Genomic DNA, 20,587 nt, shown 5'->3' on the forward strand with positions numbered 1-20,587 from the left:
GAAATTCCATAAAATTTTTATTATTAGATTATTATATTTAAATTATTCCCAAACTTCAAATTCCTTTAAAATTACTAAAATATTGCGAAATCTCATAAAATTTCGTGAAATCGGTTGAAATTCCTTACAAATCCTTTTTCCTTTTTGTTCAAAAATTCCCCAAAATTGAGTATATTAAAAGTTAAGTTTACCTTATCGTTTTAGTTATATCTTTCTCATCAGCCATTTGCAAATCTTCAAGAGCAAAGTTATATTCTCCGAGAGCGATGAGGGTGTCGGCCCTGGCAAGGAGGGCCAAAGGCAAACTTAAACCTTGATCCACAGTCTTGACTTTTCCTGAATCGACATAATTAAAATATATAAAAATATATCTGCTAATCAAGATATTAATGAAAAAATTCTTCAGAACTGCTGATTTCCAATTTAGGAAAGATTCGTTAATTGAAGTGTAAAATGCTTAGCGGTGCTAAATGCAGTCAACCTTATTTTACAGTAGACAGAAAACCTTTCAAAGGGAAAAATTTACAAACGATTTAGTAATTGCGTTTTTTTATGCTCGTTGATGAATCAGTTTAGTGAAAATTGTGTGCAAAAATAGATGATCAAGTATGAGACAAATCAGAACTCAGTATTAAATTTTTCTTATAAATGATCAAAATTCTAATCAGGAACAAAAGTATTAGAAAAGTTCCATTTTTATAGGGCTAAAGTACCGAAAAACTCTCCTTTGGTTTTTATTTTGAAATTTTGAGAACTGCTGATGGGGAAATCTGCGAAATTTTTACTGTTTTTTTTAAGTGTTGGTAAGCAGGACCTTTTTTGGGACATGTGTACCAAAAAAGACTCAATAAAGTTTGTTGATTAATTCTACAAGTCCTAAAATAATGTTTGGGACAAAAGTACTAGAAAATTACATTTTATTTTTTCCGAAATTTTTACAAGTGCTGCCTTCGCTTTAGCCTGAATTTTTCGTAAACATAACCGATCATGTTTAGCGTTAGGCTAGTATTATAAAATTTTCCGTAACGTTAGTCCTAAGCGAGCTGGAGAAGGGAAAAGGAAAATTCCTTGAGGGTAGACACTTCATGGACATACAAAATCATTTAAAATTTTACATAAACTTTGACAATATTTTCGAATCGGTCAAAATTTATTGAAATCTCCCTTTTGACTGTAAGGGTGCGTCCCCATATCACGTGAGATTCTACAGGGTGGAAGGGGGGGGGGGGTGGTCTGCTCTAGCGTAAAAAAGTTTTATATAGGAAATGGATCGTAAAGGTTTTATAACACGTGGCACTTCTCTGATAAAAAATAAAATTTAATTTCAAGCAAAAAAGACGATTTTTTTAGCCGTCCGTTGAATTTTCAACCAAGAAATATGGCATTTCTACCACAAAGGATGAATTTTCAATCCCCGAGGATGAATTTTCAATCCACGAGGATGAATTTTTAACAAAAGAATTGATTTTTCAACTAAAAAATACAACTTTAACAAAATAGTTTAACTTTTAACGAAGTAATTAAACTTTAAAGAAAATAGTGAAATGTTTCACCATATATGTAGCTGAATTTTAACCTGGAAGGATGAATCTTCAACCAGAAAGATTAATTTTCTACGTAAAGACGAATTTTCAACAAAATATGTGAATTTTCCACTTGAAAAGGAATAATTTTGAACTTAAAATGTAAATGCTTAATTTAAAGTAAAGCTGAATTTTTAAACCCAAAACTTGAATTTAAAATAAGGAAGTCAATTTACGACGAAATAGGTGCATTTTTAACTAAAATGATGAATCTTTAAACCAAAAAATCCATTTTTACAAAGTAGTTTAACTTTGAACCAAATAGGTGATTTTTAACAACAAGAAATGAATTCTCATCCAAAAAAGATTAATTTTCTGCCAATAAAACATATACATTTTTCGTGAAGAAAATTATTATTAAAAAAAAACAAGAGAAGATTTTTTAGCTTGAAAACAAAAGTTCCGCCGAAGACATGTGTCTTCAACTAAAATTATGAATTTCAAGAGACAAAAGAACAGAATTTTACAGGAAAAGATCAACAGTCAACCAAAGAGTTTAATTTTTGAACCATAAAGTTTATTTTTCAACCAAAAAGATTAATTTTCTACAAAGAACAATATGCTTTTTTAACAAAATAAGTACATTTTTAACCAAGCATTTAAATTTTTAACTAAAAAGGATTAATTTTGAAAAAATGTAATAGTTAAATTTTCAGTTAAAAAATTAGTCAAAGTATACGCTGCGTGCCTACAAAAAAGTGTTTTGTAGCCTATTAAGATTTAAGACGTTTCTTAAGTCGTTCTAATCCCCCCTTAGCCTACCCCCCTCAACCTCATGCTTCGCTCCATTCCTTCTTCAAATTCTTTATCTAGTCCCCGCTTATCTACTTCTCCGGCTTACGCTCCTCATCCCCTACTCCCTTCTTCTACTTTCATTTTCAAGCCCTCATTTCCCCTTCCCTACTTACCCTTATTTTTGATCATTTCCACCACTTGATCTCATTTACGCTTGCCTTCTCGCTCTAATTTTTTCTCACTCACCTTACATAATTTCCTCAAATTTCTCCTTACTTGCTGCTTCCCCTCCCAATTTCTGATACTTTCCTTAAACTTTTTCTACCTTGTTTTCTTTTCACTTCTTCCAATTTTCTCTAAAATCCACTACTCCCCCTACTTCTCCTCCCTTAATTTCCCCTCACTTCTCTTACTTCTCATACACTCAGCTCCCCTGAGTTCTCCTAGTTTCCCTTTCCTCATTTTCCTTTAGTTTTTCTACGCCCTCAATCCTAATTTTCCCTACTTCCCCTGATATCCCCATAATTCTAATACGCTCACTCTCTTCAATTCCCCTAACTCGCTCTGCCCCATTTACCAATATTTCACAAACTTCAGCGTCCCTTAATTCCCCTCCCCTCACTGCTGCTCAATTCCGCTACTTCACTTCCCAAATTTCCCTTAATTTGCGACCAATAATTTTCACTACTCCCCCTCCATTCAACTCCACTACTTCCTCTCGCGCATTTCCCCATGTTTCCTATTTCCTTTTTCTTGATTTTCTGTCACTTTCTCTTTACCTCCCTAGTTTGCTTCCACTCATTTCCCTTACCTCTTCATTTTCATTTACTTTTCATTCATGCGCTCTTCTGATTTCCCCTACTTTCCCTGCCCTGATTTCCCTAAAATTCCTTTCACTTAGAAAAATTAAATCGGATGGACCGATAGATACCTGATCAAAACTATAAGGGTTTTAGCCCGGAGCTGCGAAACAGCAAAAATGATTTTTTAACGAAAAATTAGTTAAATTTGCAATCAAAAAGATGAATTTTCAACACAAAAAAATTTTGTTAACAAATTAATTTAAATTTTAACCAAGTGGTTGGTTTTTTTATTAAAAAAGATGACTTTTTAACAAAATAGTTGCTTTTCAACAAAATAATTCAATTTAAAAAAATAGTAGAATATTTAAATAAGCCAAATGAACGCCCAACCAGAAATATAAGAGTAGACGTTTCAACAACAACAAAATTAACTTTTAACCAAGTGCAGTTGAATTTTGTTATTGCGTCCTATTAATTCATTTTAAGGGTTTAGTCTAGTTGGTCACTCTCGAAAAAGCAATTTTTTTTACATTTTTCGAATGTATATGTATCTAAGAATATCGTATTAAATTTTTATGAAGATCTGAGCAGTATAAGTGTACTATCTGACCGTGCGTGCCTGAGTACACAATGCACTCGCCCGACACACTCGCACACTTCAAACGCGTTTTTCTCAAAACAACATTTTGAAAAACTGGCCACACGATTTCTCTGGAACCATTCGGCCGATCCTTCTTAAATTTTGACCACACATTCTACACATAAGTACTCAGAAAGTTACCTATTTTCATGTTAAAATTTTGATTGTCACTATATTTTTTTTACAAAAAACAGCACAAAAAATGTGTTTTTTTCAATTATTTTGGTTTTTATTAAATAAAATTAACAAAATTTGTTGAAAATTAATATCCATATGTCATTTTGTAGCCACTTTAATATTAAATCTAAAGCACTTTGATTTTTTTGCTTTTGATAAGCCGTTGCCGAGATATCATGTGGCCACCGACCTGCCTCCAAGTTATGGCGTTCCGTTCAAGTGCGGATTTTGTATACAAAACTTGGAAAAATGAATTTAAAAAAATTTTGTTTTATATTTGAAGATATTTTTTATCATACCTATTAATTTTTATATCCATATCTTCCATAGCATGCTCACAAGAAATTTGCAAAATAGCCTATTTGTTTAGCCTACCAACTAGAGTACACCCTTAAGTTTAAGCGAAAAGGCGAGAAAAAGGGGTATTTTCTTGTAAACAGAGAAAAATAAGAATTCTTAAAAAAAGGGACAAAAGAGGAGGGTGAGTAAAAAATTACTTGAAATAGTGTTACGTAATATGTGGACGCTCCCTAATCCATTATTCTTAGTTCAGGAAACCGAATTTCTGTACATGTGTTTTAACATTCAATTATGCAGAGTAATTCTCATTCTCACCTGTCACGGGGGCTCGAAGCACTGCTTGGCTTAGAAACAAGAGAGCCTTCTCGTGTTCACCAACGCTTGCCAGTTTCAAACCTTCGAGTCTCTTATTTCTCGAAATGGTAGCATCCTTATCACGGTAAAGGTGCATTACTCTTCCCAATGTGTCAAGCACCACAGTCTTCACCCTTGAGTCTGTGAAGACAGTTCTGATCCGATCATCGTCATTCTGGAGTTTACCAAAGGTTTCCTCGATCCAAGAATCACCAGCTTGCTCTATCACGGTTTCACTGAACTCATGGAAGAATCCCTTTGCACTTGAGCGAAGCGTCTCGGAAGAGCATAGCGATCTGTAAAATGGATCCGGGTAATCCATCCTCTGGCTCTGAAATTATTATCATATGGTGAAAATCGGATTTTTAAACTTAAAATCTAAGATGAACCGACCATTATCGGGATAACGTAAAAAGTATGTCTAATACTGCACTGTCAAAAATTTATGTTCGAAGCTTTCATTACATGTATTGCAAGTTTATTTCAAAAACTTAAGGTCATGCTGCAATATATAATGTTGTAGTTTCCAATTTCTGACAACAACAAACAATGTGTGATGGAGCAAAAACTTGTGTTAATGTCTTATGGTATATAACGTGTGACTTTATATAATTCAAGGAATTCATGGAATTTAAAGAATTCGTGAATTTCATAGAACTTATGAAATAAAAGGAATTCACGGAATTCATATAAAGCTCGGAATTCACGGAATTCATGAGATTAACGGAATTTATGGAATTCATGGAATGTCCGGAATACAAGGAATTCACGTAACTCGAGGAAATCGTGATATTTTAAAAAATAAATCAAATATGGATTTCGCGGGGATTATAGAATTCGAGAATTAATGGAATTCACGGAATTCATGGAATGCAGAAGTTCATGGTAGTCATGAAATACATGGAATACATGGAAACTATGGAATTCATGGATTTAAAGGAATTCACGGAATTCATGGAATACGCGGACTTCATGGAAATCACGGAATCAATAGATTTTAAGGAATGCATGGAACTTATGAAATCACGGAATTCAAGCAGTTTATGGAATAGAACGAATTCGTGAAATTCAAGGAAATGATTAAAATCACGAAATTTAAGGCATTGGTGAAATTCAGTGAATTAATGAGATTCAATATAATCAATGAATTCACACAATGTATGGAATTCATGGACTCCAACTAATTCCCTGAATTTATCGAATTCTGTGAATCGCTTGAATTCTGTAAATTCCTTGAATTCTGTAAATTCCATCCATTTGAGTATTCCTTAAATTTCATGAATTCTGGTCATTCATCCTATGAATTCAGTAAATTCCGTTCATTTCGTGAATTCCATGGATTCCGTAAATTCCAATAATTACGTGTTTTCAGTGAAGTCAGTAAATTCAATGAATTTTTTGAATTTCACGAATTACAAAAATTCTATGGATTTCGTGAACTCTGTGAATTCCATGAATTGTGTGAGTTCTATAATTTTCGTGAATTCCTTCAATTTAATGAATTTCGTGACTTCTGTAAAATTGGATGAATGCCGCGATTTCCATGAATTCCTTGAATTTTAAGAATTTGATGAATTTAATGAATTCCTGGAATTTAGTGAATTCCGACGTTCTGATACAAGTATTGAAATGCAGGACAGTACCTCAGGAATAAAATTTATCTTTAAATTTGATAAAAACGCTGCAGCACGTTTATCTGACGAAAAAAAAAAAATTTCCTCCATAAATTTGAAAATCCTCGCGGTATTCATTTTTTAAATCGTCTCACTGTATTCAAATGATTTTATCCAAAAAATCATTAACCTACATTTAAAGAATACATAGGCTGCACTTTGGTACTTTGGCAACCGTGCACGGAAAAAAGTGAATGGCTAAATTTGCCATTTTATCGCTCATAGTTTCAACTCTAAACGCATTTTTCCTGAAATGTTGTAAATTTTACCATTTCGCATTGCAACATGTGCGAAGAATGTAGTAAACGCGGAAATTTTAAGTTGTGGTATTTACTAAATTCCAGGAAAAATACACATTTTTCCGTGTGGAGCTTATAAACACTATTTTTGATAATAATTAATTTAATTTAATAATATCTTATTATTTTTAAGCAAAATGTTAAAATTTTGATATGAATTTTGTTAAAAAATAAATTTCTTATGATTTATAGCAATCCTTTTTTCCTTTTTAATATATTCTATAATTTTAAGTAAATTGTACCATTTAATTTTGATAAACACTATTGGATTTTCTTTATCACATTATTGGCTTATTTTGCGTCCCACTTAAGGATATACCCCAAAATTCCTACCCCACTAATGGGTGATCAGGCTACTGTAAAAAATGTCCATTTATATTTATTATCTATAGAATAATCAATGTAGTTTCTATTCTAATCGACCAAATAATGTATTAGCTACTTATTATAACGGTTTTTGTACAAAAAATTCCAATTCATCATTTTAAAATTGTGTTTATGTGGGTTAGCACTTTGTATCTGTCTTTTCGTAACATAATTTTGTGTACACTATTAGAAATTTTTGTAGGAATTTTCAGAAATGCGTCACTCAAGCTTTCCGCAGAAACTATTTCTAAATTTTCCTAAACTGTGAGAAAAATTACAGTAACAGCAACTGCATAAAACTTCAGTGACATGTTAAAAAAAATTCTGTTACAGTTGAGGAAGTTTCAGTTACTGCAACAGAAAATTTCAGAAGGTTCAAAAAATTTTTCGGTTTATTAATTTTAATATAAAACATGTAGTCTATATTTGTCTTGAGAATATAAATAGCAAAAAAATATGAGAAAAGTTAATACCAACGACTTCTTATATATCTATAGGATGATAGGACGTAGAATCATTGTATCAAATATATAATCTATGCCCACCTTTTTTGATAAGAAGTTTTTTTTCACATTTCATTCATTGAGTAAATTGTATATAACATAGTTATTTACATATGAAGTTTGCTCGTATATAGTCTTAAAATAATTTTTATTTAGAAAACAAATATATACTGCAAATATATATTAAAATTAATGAACCAAACAATATTGACTCCAATCATACATGTTTGCAGAAATTTACTCACAAAATTTTTTTTTAATTTTTATTAAAAAAAATTTTTTTTTACTAAAAATAGAATAGTTTTCAATTAAATATTTGAATACTCAACCAAAAAATGCATTTTAAAGAAATTAGTTTAAATTTGAAACCTAGTTGTAAGTTTTTAAGCAAAAAGATTAATTTTCTACTGAACAAAATTAATTTTGAACAAAATTCAAGAATTTTCAACCAAACAGTTGAATTTTTAAAGAAAAAGATTAATTAACTTAAAAAACAAATTTTCAATTAATTTCAAGAATTGAACGAAACATTCGAATTTTTAAAAAAGATAGAAATTTTTTTTTAATTATTAAGAAAGTAGTTCAGCTTTAAAATCGAGTTGTTAAATTTTCCACCAAAAAGATAAAATTTTAAATAACATGATTAATTTGCTACTAAGGAAACGAATTCTTTACAAGATTTAAAAATTTTGAACTAAAAAGTTGAATTTTTAACTAAAGAGTTGGATTTTTAAACAAAAAGATTAATTTACTGCTAAAAAGGCGAATTTTAAACAAAATTAAAAAGTTCTAATTTATAAAGTTGATTTTTTAACTAAAAAGGATGAATTTAAAAAATTAAATTACTACCAAAAAATACGAATATTTAATAAAATCCAAGAATTCTAAAACAAAAACTTGCATTTTTAAGAAAGTTTTTCAACTTTAAACCCTTTGTTATCAGATTTTTAGCTTGAAAGATACATTTTTAAACAAACAGATTAATTTTCTAGCGAAATAAACGAATTTTTAACAAAATTCAAGAATTCTCAACCAAAAAGTTGAGCTTTCGTCTAAGAAGATGAATTTTTAAATAAGCAAAAAATGTACTAATAACAAAAAAATTTCAATAATTCTTAAGAAAACAGAAACATTAATTTACTAACAAAAAAGTCGCATTTTCAATCAAATTCAAGAGTTCTCAACCAAAAAGTTGAAGCTGCAACTAAAAAAGATGAATTTTTAAACAGAAAGATAAATTTACTAGCAAAAAAGACGAATTTTCAATAAAATTGAAGAATTCTCAACCAAAAATTGAATTTTCAACTAAAAAAGATGAATTTTAAAACAAAAAGATTAATTTGCTACTAAAAAAATAGGAATTTTGAATAAAATTTAAGAATTCTCATGTACCTGAAGTTAAGAACGTTCAAATAAACGAATTATTTTCCTCCAATTCTATTTTGCACGTAAATCCTCAACAAAAAGTTGAATGTTCAACTTTTAGAAAAAAATTCCCTACATCCTAAAAGGTTGATGTACGTTTAAGGTTAGTTTGACTGGACCCCCCCATCTGTTTCCGTTACGAACCGTAGGGTTTGTGAGACGCCCTACTCTCAGTTGTAACGTAGTTCCCTGACGATCTCTTTGGCGTTTTCGTGTACTCAGGCGGTTTTAATAATTGTGATGTTTCAGTCTAACATCTAGGAAGTTATAGTTTAACATAACAATATTTTTTGGCATAAAATCTCGAAAATGTAAACAATTTGATGCCATAAAATGTTCCTATTTTAATTTGGAAAAAGATTTTAAAAATTCGAAAAAGGAAAATTAAAATTTTTTTTTATAAAAATAAAAAAGAGGAAAGAAAAATGAAAAAGCAACTAACCAAATCCCCTCCCTGCTCTTTTTTATTTCTTTCTCTTCTTTGTTTCTTTGTCGTTGGCTTCTCGCTTTTATTTTCAGGAATTCTGAATATTAAAAAATAAAATTAAGTATATTTCCTGGTATCATCTCAACTTTAAACCCGAAAATAATAATTTTGACTCTTAACATAGAAAAAGCATTTTGATGCAGACACCCACATATATTTTCTCTGAATTTCAAGTATGAAAATCAAATTATTTCCTAATTTGAACACGAACAACATTTCTTCTGTCAATCATGCAATTTACGTAAATCTCATTTTCCTTTTCACGGTTTCCTTTTATCTGCTAATTGATCGTATTCATTTGCGATAATTTCATCCTCAAATATATCAAAATAATTGCAATCCTTCAAAAGCTCTACATGTGAATAGATACTTCAGTAACGAGTAGATAATTTGATATACAATTTACCTCTCGTTTGATAGAAAATTACCCCCGTGGAATTGGATTGAGTTTGGAGATTGGAGCAAGCCCGAAAAGGGGTTGCTCCTCTCGTTATCCTTCTGTAATCATTTCCTTGATGCTTCATGATTATTTTTAGACCAAAAAGAAAAAAAATCGCTGAGGAATTGTCAAATAAACTTTATTTTTATTTGTACATCCGATAAAAAAAGTAGTTTTAGGTGGGAACACTTGACGAATTCTGCCCAAGCTTAAAATCTGTAATTTGGTGTAGAAAAAAATCTAAACGTTGAATATGCTTTGGACATCTGCACAGTGGGATCAAATCAAAAAACGAGGTTCAAAATAACTTGTAGCTGGTAATTCTTAACTGATTTTGGATTTTTTAGACAAATTCAGCATTAAATTTGTAAGAGATTTATGTGGCCTGATTTTTTAATTTTTTTTCAAATTTTTATGTTGATGAAAAGTGTCCAGAAGAATTTTTTTGTTTGTTTGTTTTGTTTATCTTCGTTGAAAAATTTACTTCTTTCTTCGAAAAAATAATACTCGATCATCAAAATTTGTTATTCAAATTTTTTTTTTAAATATTTAAAAAATGCTTAGTGTGGACATTCAAAGGCAGAAAGGAGTCAGTTTTGCTCTTAATTTTCTTCAAATTATATTTCCGGTGATGTTTCATGATGGAAAATTATCATCTGATATTTTTTATTAATTTTATAATCAAGTTGTATAAACAAGTGCCTAGTGTAGAAATTTAAAGTAAAAAAGAAATCGCTTTTTCTTTTATTCTTTCAAGAATTATGTCGCTAATGATGTTTCATAATAGAAAATTATCTTCCGATATTTTGTATTAATTTTATAAACAAGTGCCCATTGTGGAATATAAAGCCCGAAAGAAATAGTTTTTGCTCTCAATTTTCCGTACATTATTTCGTCAACGATGATTGATGGTGACAAATTATCATCCAATATTTTCTATTAATTTTATAAACGAATTATACAAAAAAATCTATAATTTGGGCATTTAAAAGTCGAAAAAATTTTTCATTCTGCTAACTTTCCTCAAATGATGTCGCCAATGATGTTCATTCGTTAATTCTGTTGTGTTATATTTTTTATTAATTTTTTAAACAAATTGTTTCTTTTATACATTTAAAACAAAAGAACTTTTTAATAATACATTCAAAACGAAAGAAAATGCACTTATTTAGTTAATTTGTTTATAAAATCTATAAAAAATATCGGATGGTAATTTTCCATCATTAAACATCACTGCCGACATAATTTGAGGAAAATTAAGAGAAAAACCCATTTATTTCTGCCTTTAAATGTTCACACTAGGAATCTGATTACATAATTTGTTCATAAAATGAATAAAAATATCAGATGACAAATTTTTATGATCGAGTATTAATTTTTCGATGAAAGCAAGTAATTTCAACGCAAAAATTTACTTTCCAAACAAAGAATCCATAGTTTAGCCTATTTGTTAAGTTAATTTGTTTATAACAATTGACTTAACAATGCAATATTTTTTTTTGCTTTAAACTACCCCTGTGTATAAATTTTGGCAATTCTTATCATAGACAAAAAAATGTCACGAAGATAAACAAAAAAAAACAAAAAAAGAAAAAATCGACTCTTTCTTGACTCTTTGGATTAACATAATTTAATGCTGATTTTCTTTTTTTAAAAATCTCAAATCGGTTCAGAATTGCCAGCTACAAGTTATTTTGAACCTCGTTTTTTGATTTTATCCCACTGTGATCCGGGACACATTAAAATTTTGTAAATTAAAATTTGTCATCCGAAGTTATTTGTTAATTTTATAAAGAAATGCACAGTATCGGGATTTATAACCAGAAGAAAGTCGTTTTTCTCTCACTTTTCCTCACATTATCTTTCCAGTGATGATTTGTAACAAAAATTTGTCATCCGACATTATTTGTTGATTTCATAAACAAATTATATAAAATAAATGCAGGGTTGATATTTATTGTGTTTACATTGTATTGCTAGTGATATTTAGTGATGAAGTTTTATCATCTGATTTACAATTCGGAACAATTTTCTGTTACGTTAGTAATTATTGTCAGAAATTATTCATATTTTAAATAAGAAATAAATAAATTTCAAAGAATATTTACAAATTTTCAACATCTTCGGGTCATTTTGACGTGTTTCATTTGAAATTGGTGTTTCAATGAAAATTAATTAGTCTTCAGTATTCAATGACTTTTGTTTAATGTAATAAGACTAATAAGCTTGCATTTTTGAACATTTTTAATTCACTTTGGCGTCTTACATAACAATATCTATTTTGAAATAAAAATGTTTATAATTTGTATAAGATTTCGAAACTGTTAGCAGTTTAGGATTATGTTAGGTTTTATCGTCAAAAATCATTTTTATTCGGAAATTGCTATTATTAAAAATTACTTTGATTTCAAAGGATATTTAAAAACATTTGAGCAATAATAGGGTATGTTAGCGTTTTTCACTAAAAATCGGTTATTTTGAATAAAAAACTTACTTTACCAATTAAACTTACAATTATCTATTATTCAATATACTGTCCTTTTTTCTATTATTTTAGATAATAAATACCAAAAATTTCATTCATTTTTTGTTTCTACCAAAAAAATTCATTTTTTCAAAGCTTCGAAAAATATAGATCTAAAAAAATGTTATTTATAATATTTAATGGTAGATCTCACCGAGGGGGTGGCCACGACAAAACGTAGGAAACATTTACAATTAAGCATTTGATATAGATTAAGCATTTCAGCTTTAAATAATCCCTAATAAACCACATGAAGCACGAGATCTACACAGAGGAAAGGAAATCGCAAAAAAACATTGTTTACCCATTCTATTCAAACACAAATTTTTCATTACGTAAATTTCTTATTAATTTTACACAAAAAAATTATAAACAATTACTAAGGGTTGAAATTTAACAGGAAACTTCTAAAAAGGTCATCCAAGGTTTCTTTTTTGCACCCAAGTTAAAAGCACCAGAAGAGGCCGTCCATAAACGTTACCAATTTTGAGCTACTTTTGACCCCCCTCCCTCAAAAAAATTAATGTAATAATAAATTCTCTTAAAACAGGAAAATAGGAGGATTTTCCAAAAAATAAATCAATTTAAAAAAAAACAGATTTTTTGACAAGAGAAGAATTTTCAACAACAAAAACTTAATTGTTAACCAAACAGTTGCATTTACAATCAAATAGTTGAATTTTCAAGCAAAAGAGACGAATTTTTAGCTAAATAGCTGAAGTTTTAACCAAAAAAGATAACCTTATTAAAATAAATGAATTTTGAACACACAAGGATGGATTTCCAACCAAATATTGGAATTTTAAACAAAAAATATTACAATTACCATATAAGATTATTTTTCTATAAAAAAGAAGTTTAAAACAGTAGAATTAAACGAGAAAAATGAATTTTTAACAAAATACTAAAATTTTGGACTGTAACAAAAATTAATTTGCAAAAAACAAGATGAATTTTCTAAACAAAAAGACAAATTTTCAACAAATATATGAGTTTTCTACCAAATATTTCAAACTTCTAACCAAAAATGGAAAAGTTATATTTTCTAATACAAATATTAATTTTTAACCGCAAAAAAACGAATTTTCAACAAAACAGTTACATTTGCAACAAACAAAAAAAAAAGAACTTTTAACGAAACAGTTCAATTTTGACCCAAAAAGATGAAATTTCCACCCACAAGAATAATTTCATATTAAAAAGGATGAGTTTTCAACAAAATTGTTAAATTTTCAAGCCGAAAAGATGAGCTATCTTGAAAACAGCTGAATTTTCAACCCTGAAATGTATTTTTTCCACACAGAGTTTAATTTTTTATCAAATAGTTTATTTTTTAATTAAAAAGGATGAATTTTTATGCAAGAAGATTAATTTTCTACGAAAAGGAAAAATTTTCAACAAGATACAAAATTTCTCAACTGGAAAAGGTCAACTATCAATTAAAAGTATAAATTTTCAAACAAGAATGGAATAGTTACGTTTCTAGTTGAAAAATTAATTACACAAAAAAACAATTTTCAAGAAAATAATTAAATTTCAAACTAAAGCGATACTTTTTAAAATAAAATTAGGAATCTTCACAACAAAATGAATTTTCAATAAAATAATTAAATTTTTTTAAGTTTCTTGAAAAAATGGGAAAAAGCGAATTCTTTAAAAAAAGGAAGAAATAGGCGAATAGGGCAAAGAGTGTAAAGTTTGAAATATGAATGTAATTGATAATAGATTTTATGCTTTCACGATGATTCATTTTGATAAAAAGAGATATTTCGGGTTTCACTCGTGTAAAAAACTACTACGAATTCAAAATGAATGTAATTTTCAAACTTATTCACTTTGTAACATCCCTTCAATTATTATTGACATTTTTTACTTTTTTCAAAACTTAGTTTTTTTTTTAATCTCTTAAAATATTGATCTAAAAAAGGTTTGTTCCTAATATCTAGTGGTAGATCTGGTCGAAATCCATATTTTCCGTATATTCTTTTTCCCCAATATTAAATTTTTCGAGAAAAAACAAAAAAGGATAATATAAATCTTAAGTATAAAAATATTTTGAAAAACATTAGGGTCATTTTTATTGTAAAGCGTGAATTCGGAGGAAAAAGTTAAAAAAGAAAAACTATTATGACAATGTGTATCATTTTTATATACAAAACTTTTGTCTCAGATCAATATTTTTCCAAATTGAAAAAAACAACTAATGTTTGAAAAAAGTAAAAAATTTCAATAAACTACAATACCAATTTAAGGTAGGGTTGGGGGTCGTGCTTAACTATTTTGTCAAAAATTTGTTTCTTTTGCTTGCAAATTCAACTATTTTGTTTTAAATGCAACTGTTTCGTTACAAATTAATTTATTGTTGTTGAAAATTTATCTCTTCGTAGAAAATCTTTTTTGAGGAAAAATTTAATTATTTTTTTTTAAATCCACCTATTTCCCCTGTTTCCCCCCTCCTATTCCCCCTCATATTTGGTTTTGGTAATTGTTTATAATTTTTTAAAAATTATTAATAAATTTACATACAGAAAATGTTTTTATTCGAATAGAATTGAAAAAGAATGTTTTTTTAAATTTATTTTCTACTGTGTACCTCGCATGCTTCTTGTGGCTTATTAGATTATAGGAAGCTCAAATGCTTAATCCGTTTTTGAAATGATAACTGCTAACGTTACCTACGTCTCATGGCTTCTTAATCCCGCGACTAGTTTCTGATTCAATGCAACTTTAACCTACTCAGCCAGAAAATAATTTTAGATAGTATAAGATTCACATGTAATATTTATTATTTATTAGTGATAAAAGGGGATTTTTAATCAATGTTTAACAATACTTCAAGGTCTAAAAGGTGGGACGAATAAAAAATCACAGAAAATAAAATTATCCACACAGTAAAGTTCCCGAATTAGAAAGTTTTGGAATAATAATATTCCCGAATAATTAAATTTACGAATAATAAAATTGACAAACAAACAAAATCCCGAACAGCTTAAATATTTTACTATCGTATTTTTAATAAGAAAAATTTTCTGGCGGGAATTTTATTATTCGGTATTTTTCAAATTCGGTAATATTATAAATTGCCGAGAATTTTCCAATTCCGGAATTTTATTTTTCCGGCATTTTAATATTTGTTGGAAAATTATTATTTGGGAATTTTAATATTCGCGAATTTTCGAATTCTAGAATTTCACAGTGTCGGAAATTTTATTTTTCGGTATTATTCAGTCGTCCTAAAAAGGTTTTTAACTTTAGCGGCCATTCAGAAACTATTTTAATTTCATTTAACCAATGCATAAATAAAATAAATGAAGATTAAAAAATATTACAAAATAAAAACGAACATAATATTTTAACAGATTTCACAAACCAAAATGCTCTCAAAATATGCTAAATATGTTACTTTTTTACGGAAATAGATAAATAATGCGAGAATAAATTATTTTAAATAAAATGAATGTATAGCTGTCATATTGAATTTAATATGAGTTTGCAGAAAAAAAATTAATTTGAAACCAAAAAGTTTCACATAAAACCAAATAATTTAACTTTTAAGGAAAAGAGACTAATTTTCAAGAAAATAGTTGATTTTTTAACCATATAGTTGAATTTCAACCTGCAAAGGTGAATTTTCAATAAAATGGTCGGATTTTTGAACAATAACAAAATTAAACCGCAACCATAAAAAGTTGCATTTTAAAACAAATAGTTGAATCTTCAAACCAAAAAATTGTTTCTTAAGGCAGTGTAATTTTCATTCAAGAAAGATGCATTTTCAAACAATACCCATTCTATTAAAATAAAATGAATTTTTAATCAAGAGGAATAAATTTTCTGTCAAAAACAAGATTTTTCAACAAAACGATTGAATCTTAAAAGCCGACTTTTTAACAAAATTTCTGAATTTTCTACTCAGAAAGATGAATTTTCAACCAAATAGATGAAATCCCAATCCAAAAATATTAATTATTGACGAAAAATATAATAGTTGATATTTCAACCAAGAAGGATATTTCATTCAAAAAATCAAGGAATTGAATTTTATACCAAAAAGATGAATTTTCATTGAAAAATGTAATGGTTGAATTTTAAACTAAAAACAATAGCACTCATAAAAAAATCGACTAGGAAAATTTGAATTTCCAAAAATTGGTTTTTGGCAAAAAAAAAACGAATTTTCAACAAAATAGTTATTTTTTAACTCAAAATATGGATCTTCAACCAATAAAATTAATTTTTGACCTAAAAGTTCAACTTGAATTAGTAGAATTTTCGACCAAGAAAATTAATTTTTTACTTAAAAAAAACAAATTAAAAACAAAATTGTTGAATCTTTATACAATAAAATGATTGTTTTACAAAATAGGTAATCGTTGGACCACGTATTCGAATTTCCAGCTGAAAATATTAACGTTTATAAAAAATTTAATCAACTTTATGTGGTTTTCTATAAATTAAAAAAAACAACTAATTTTCTACTTAAAAAGACCAATTTACACGAAATTTTTTAAATAATGAACTGATAAAATAAAAACAACATAAGGGTTTGAAACAACAATATGAATTCTTAATGGAAAATGTAATAGTTGAATTTTTAAATATAAACAATTAATTTTAAAACAAAAATCGAATAGTTACATTTTTAGCTAGTCAAATTAATTTCCAAACAAAATATAAAAAAAAATTTAAACAGAATAGTTAAATATTAAACCAATGCAAGAAACAAAATTTCAACCACAAAAGATTAATTTTCAATAAGAAATTTAATAGTGAAATCGACAACTAAAAACGATTAATTTTTAGCTTAAACACAATTAGTTTAAGTTTCAGTTAAGAAAATTCCTTTGGTGCTAAAAAGAAGGAGTTTACAACAAAATAGTTCAATCTTGAAATTGTTTGATTTTCTTATTATGCTTTATTAATTCTTGTCATATATTAGTGAAAAAATGAGCGAGAAGAACTAAAAGTCATTAGAATAATTAGTAATAGCAGTTAAAAATTTTCTCTTGGCATTACGAACAAATTTAAAAAATCAAATTATTTATCAACATTGAGCAAATAAATTGAAATATTTTTTATTAAAATTAAAAAAAAAAATTTATGGAAATAAAAGTTTTCTCATTTTATTTTTGATAAAATTTATGAAAGGAAATGACTCAAGATTCAAAATGAGTAAAAGTATTTTTTTGCAGGAATATAATATTAAAAAAAAAAGATGCAATTTTTTTAGTTTGTACTTCAAGTTGCAAAAAAATGTTTATTTTATTTTTGGTCATTTTTTTAAATAAAATAAGGAAGTCCTTACATTTTTTTAAGTTTTAAACAAATTTTTTTTACTTTTCACAGATCCTGAGGCATGAGCTATTTTTACACAGGATCCGTAAAAAATAGAAAAAACTTATGTTTATTAACTAAATGAATATGTACGCTTTTCCTTAATTTATAAAAAAGTGTATTAAAATAATAACAGAAATTTTTTGTGGTACAACTTTAGGTAAGAACTAATAACAGGTCATATTTTGTCATTTTTAAATGTTATTTTTCTACAAAGTAACGTTTTTCTTACTTTTTTCCGTCTAAGATTATTCACTCCCATAAAATCTAGCAATAAATAAATTGAAATTTCTTTTTTTAAATTTAAGAATCCTGTGTAAACGGAATTTGACAAGTGAGGTAAAAAATGTTTCATAATACTTTCAAATTAGAAAAAAATTTTGTTTGGAACTTAAAAATATGCAGGTGTTTTCCTTAGTTAATTAAAAATTTCATAACCAAAATTTTTAAAAAGAAAAATTTTTTTTTGACAACTTTAGATACAAATTGAAAAAATTTAATTTTTTGTCATTTTTTAATATATTTAATTTCGACGAAAACATTTTTTGCTTACTTTGTTCCGTCAAAGTTTATTTATGCAACAAACAAAATTTTTCTCCACCTGAGACACAAATCATCGTAGTTTTTCAAAGTCCAGTATGTTGTGGAAATCCAATTATGTTACAGGCAAGCACAATAAATTCGTGAATAAATAACAAACAAGTTATGACTATAGAAATAATAAACACGTATTTAAAAAATCTTCTGGAAACAAACTTTAAAAAAAGTTTTATCTCAATATTAAAAATATAAATTTACGGATATAATTTACTCACTTTGAAAAATTGTAATTCGCAGTCTCTTGAAGTTATTAACTCATAGAACATGAATTCTTACTTCAAATAAAAACATTATAAACTTTTAATTTCCTTTGAATAATCACACATTTAGTAGGGAATCGATGTAAGAACGAGCGCAGAATTTATTGTTTGAAGTATAAACTTTTAAGTCGAGGAATAATCGATGCATTAAACTCTCGTAAAAGTTTGATTCAAACTGGCTGAGGAAACGAGAAACTATTATCTAGCAGCTTCTACGGCTGTTCTTATAATTTTAGACTTCCTCCTTGATTCTCTTTCTACTGCACTTTCTGACGAGTAGAATTCTCCGTAGTTTCTATTTTCGACCCGAACTTTAAAGAGGTATTACTCTCTAGTCCAGAGTCCCCTATCAGATATTTCAGGGGTTTGGAAACTACCATGCAGAATTTGTCCATAATTTCATTTTTGACTTTGGTGGTTTTCGATAAAATCCTCGGAAAATCTACCACAAGTTTTCGTGCCTCGAGAAACTTCTCACAAACGATTTCGCAAAATGATTGATTTATTGATAAAGTTTCGCCGCAAAGTTCCGAAGAGGAATTACGTTCCATTAACTCAAAAATTCCTATTTTGATGTTCTTTGACAGGCTGAGTATGAATATGATAGTTAAGAAAGGCGCAAAGATTTTTAAGGTTATAACCCAAAAAAATTGGTGTTTTTAGTGGGTTTTGATTCTATTTTGAAAATTGCTGATCTGATCAAAAAACTTTTCAAACAAAAGCTGTAGATCATAAAAAGATGCAACATTTACATTAAATACATTTTTTCTCTAAAACTATTATTTTACTAGAAAAATTTTTTTTTCCCTCCGACACGACCGAAACCGAAAGCTGGTCAGTGAAAAAACGTGTGTGAAGAGCGCGGCGCGTTTGTGACGTAACTATCATAGCTTTGGACGTGTTTAAAATATACTCTGTCTTTAGTAGCTTTTTATGCTTGTCTCTGATTTCTAAATAGAAATATGGAAAAAAAATATATTTTTAGCTTAAACGTTATTTTCTAACATCGCGGAAAAACTCTTGAGTGGCTAAGCGAGATTACTATTGGTTAGGGGTTGGGATGTGACTTAAATTATTTCTGCAACCAGACACAGAGGTGCCTTGGCCACCGACGAGGCTTTGGAAAAGGTCAGTTGTGCGAATGAATTATTTTTCTGTGACCAATCACATGAGTGCCTTGGCGTGATCTAAACTATTTTTTCTACTAATCAGTGGGCACAGGAGTGCCGCAAGACCTATTAAAAAAAATTCTGCTCTTTTTACCAACGTCTTCTTTTCTTGAAAATTAGTGATTTAAAAGAAAATGTGTGTTACACAAAAGGTGTATTTTCGAATAATTTACAACTTTTATCTCAAGGTTTAATTTTTTTATTATTCACTGAAATAAACGGGAAAAACTTGAAATTTTTTGCTTTATTAAATTTTTACCTTGAAAATTAACTGGGTGGCGACTTGACCGAGAAACTGGGAAAGACTGGAAAATCCGAGGAAATACCGGGAAATGACTGGCAATTTACTTCAGATCGCAGTACAATTCAAGTTTTTATTATTTAAATAATTTTGGTCAGTTTAGAAAATACTGATCATACTTGGAAAAGGGAATTAAAAAAATAGTTATTGTTTTATTTTATTATTTGGATTTAGAAGAAAGCAATTTAAAAAATCCCTGTTCCAATTCAAAATGTCTAACTACATTGTTGAAAATGAATTTTTTGAACTAAAAATTGAACTATTCCAGTAGAAAATGTAACTGCTTTGATGAAAGTTCACTTTTTTCTTGGTTAAGAATTAGATTTTTAACAGAAAATTTAACTATTCTGTTTTTGGTTGAAAATTTCGTTAAAAATTGATATTATAATTTCGAAATTGAACTATTTTTTTGCATATTTATAGATGTTGTGAAAAATTCGTATTTTTTGTGGAACATTAATCTTTATGATGGAAAATTCATCTTTTTGGTATAAAGTTAAATTATTTTAGTTTTTGTTATAAATTCACAATTTTTACGAAAAAATTTATTTCATTGTTTAAAATATGAGCTATTTAATTGAAAGCTTGTTTTTCTTCGGACGAAAAGGATTTTAA

At 28.0% G+C, this 20,587-nt stretch overlaps 1 protein-coding gene across 1 annotated transcript in view; it reads right to left on the reverse strand.

Annotated features, from left to right (window-relative positions):
- The window catches only part of LOC117175913 (SET and MYND domain-containing protein 4-like), a 244,672-nt gene extending 225,953 nt beyond the window's left edge, over positions 1-18,719 (reverse strand). Inside the window, exons 1-3 of the mRNA XM_033365755.1 lie at positions 18,458-18,719; positions 4,554-4,923; positions 192-336 (exon numbers count right to left, since the gene is read on the reverse strand). Coding sequence (XP_033221646.1) covers positions 192-336; positions 4,554-4,923; positions 18,458-18,508 — 566 coding nt within the window. The 5' untranslated portion in view covers positions 18,509-18,719. The remainder of the gene's footprint in view (positions 1-191; positions 337-4,553; positions 4,924-18,457) is intronic.
- Positions 18,720-20,587: the final 1,868 nt, after the last annotated feature.

Source organism: Belonocnema kinseyi, chromosome 7 (assembly GCF_010883055.1).
Source record: "Belonocnema kinseyi isolate 2016_QV_RU_SX_M_011 chromosome 7, B_treatae_v1, whole genome shotgun sequence".
Taxonomy (NCBI): Eukaryota; Metazoa; Arthropoda; class Insecta; order Hymenoptera; family Cynipidae; genus Belonocnema; species Belonocnema kinseyi.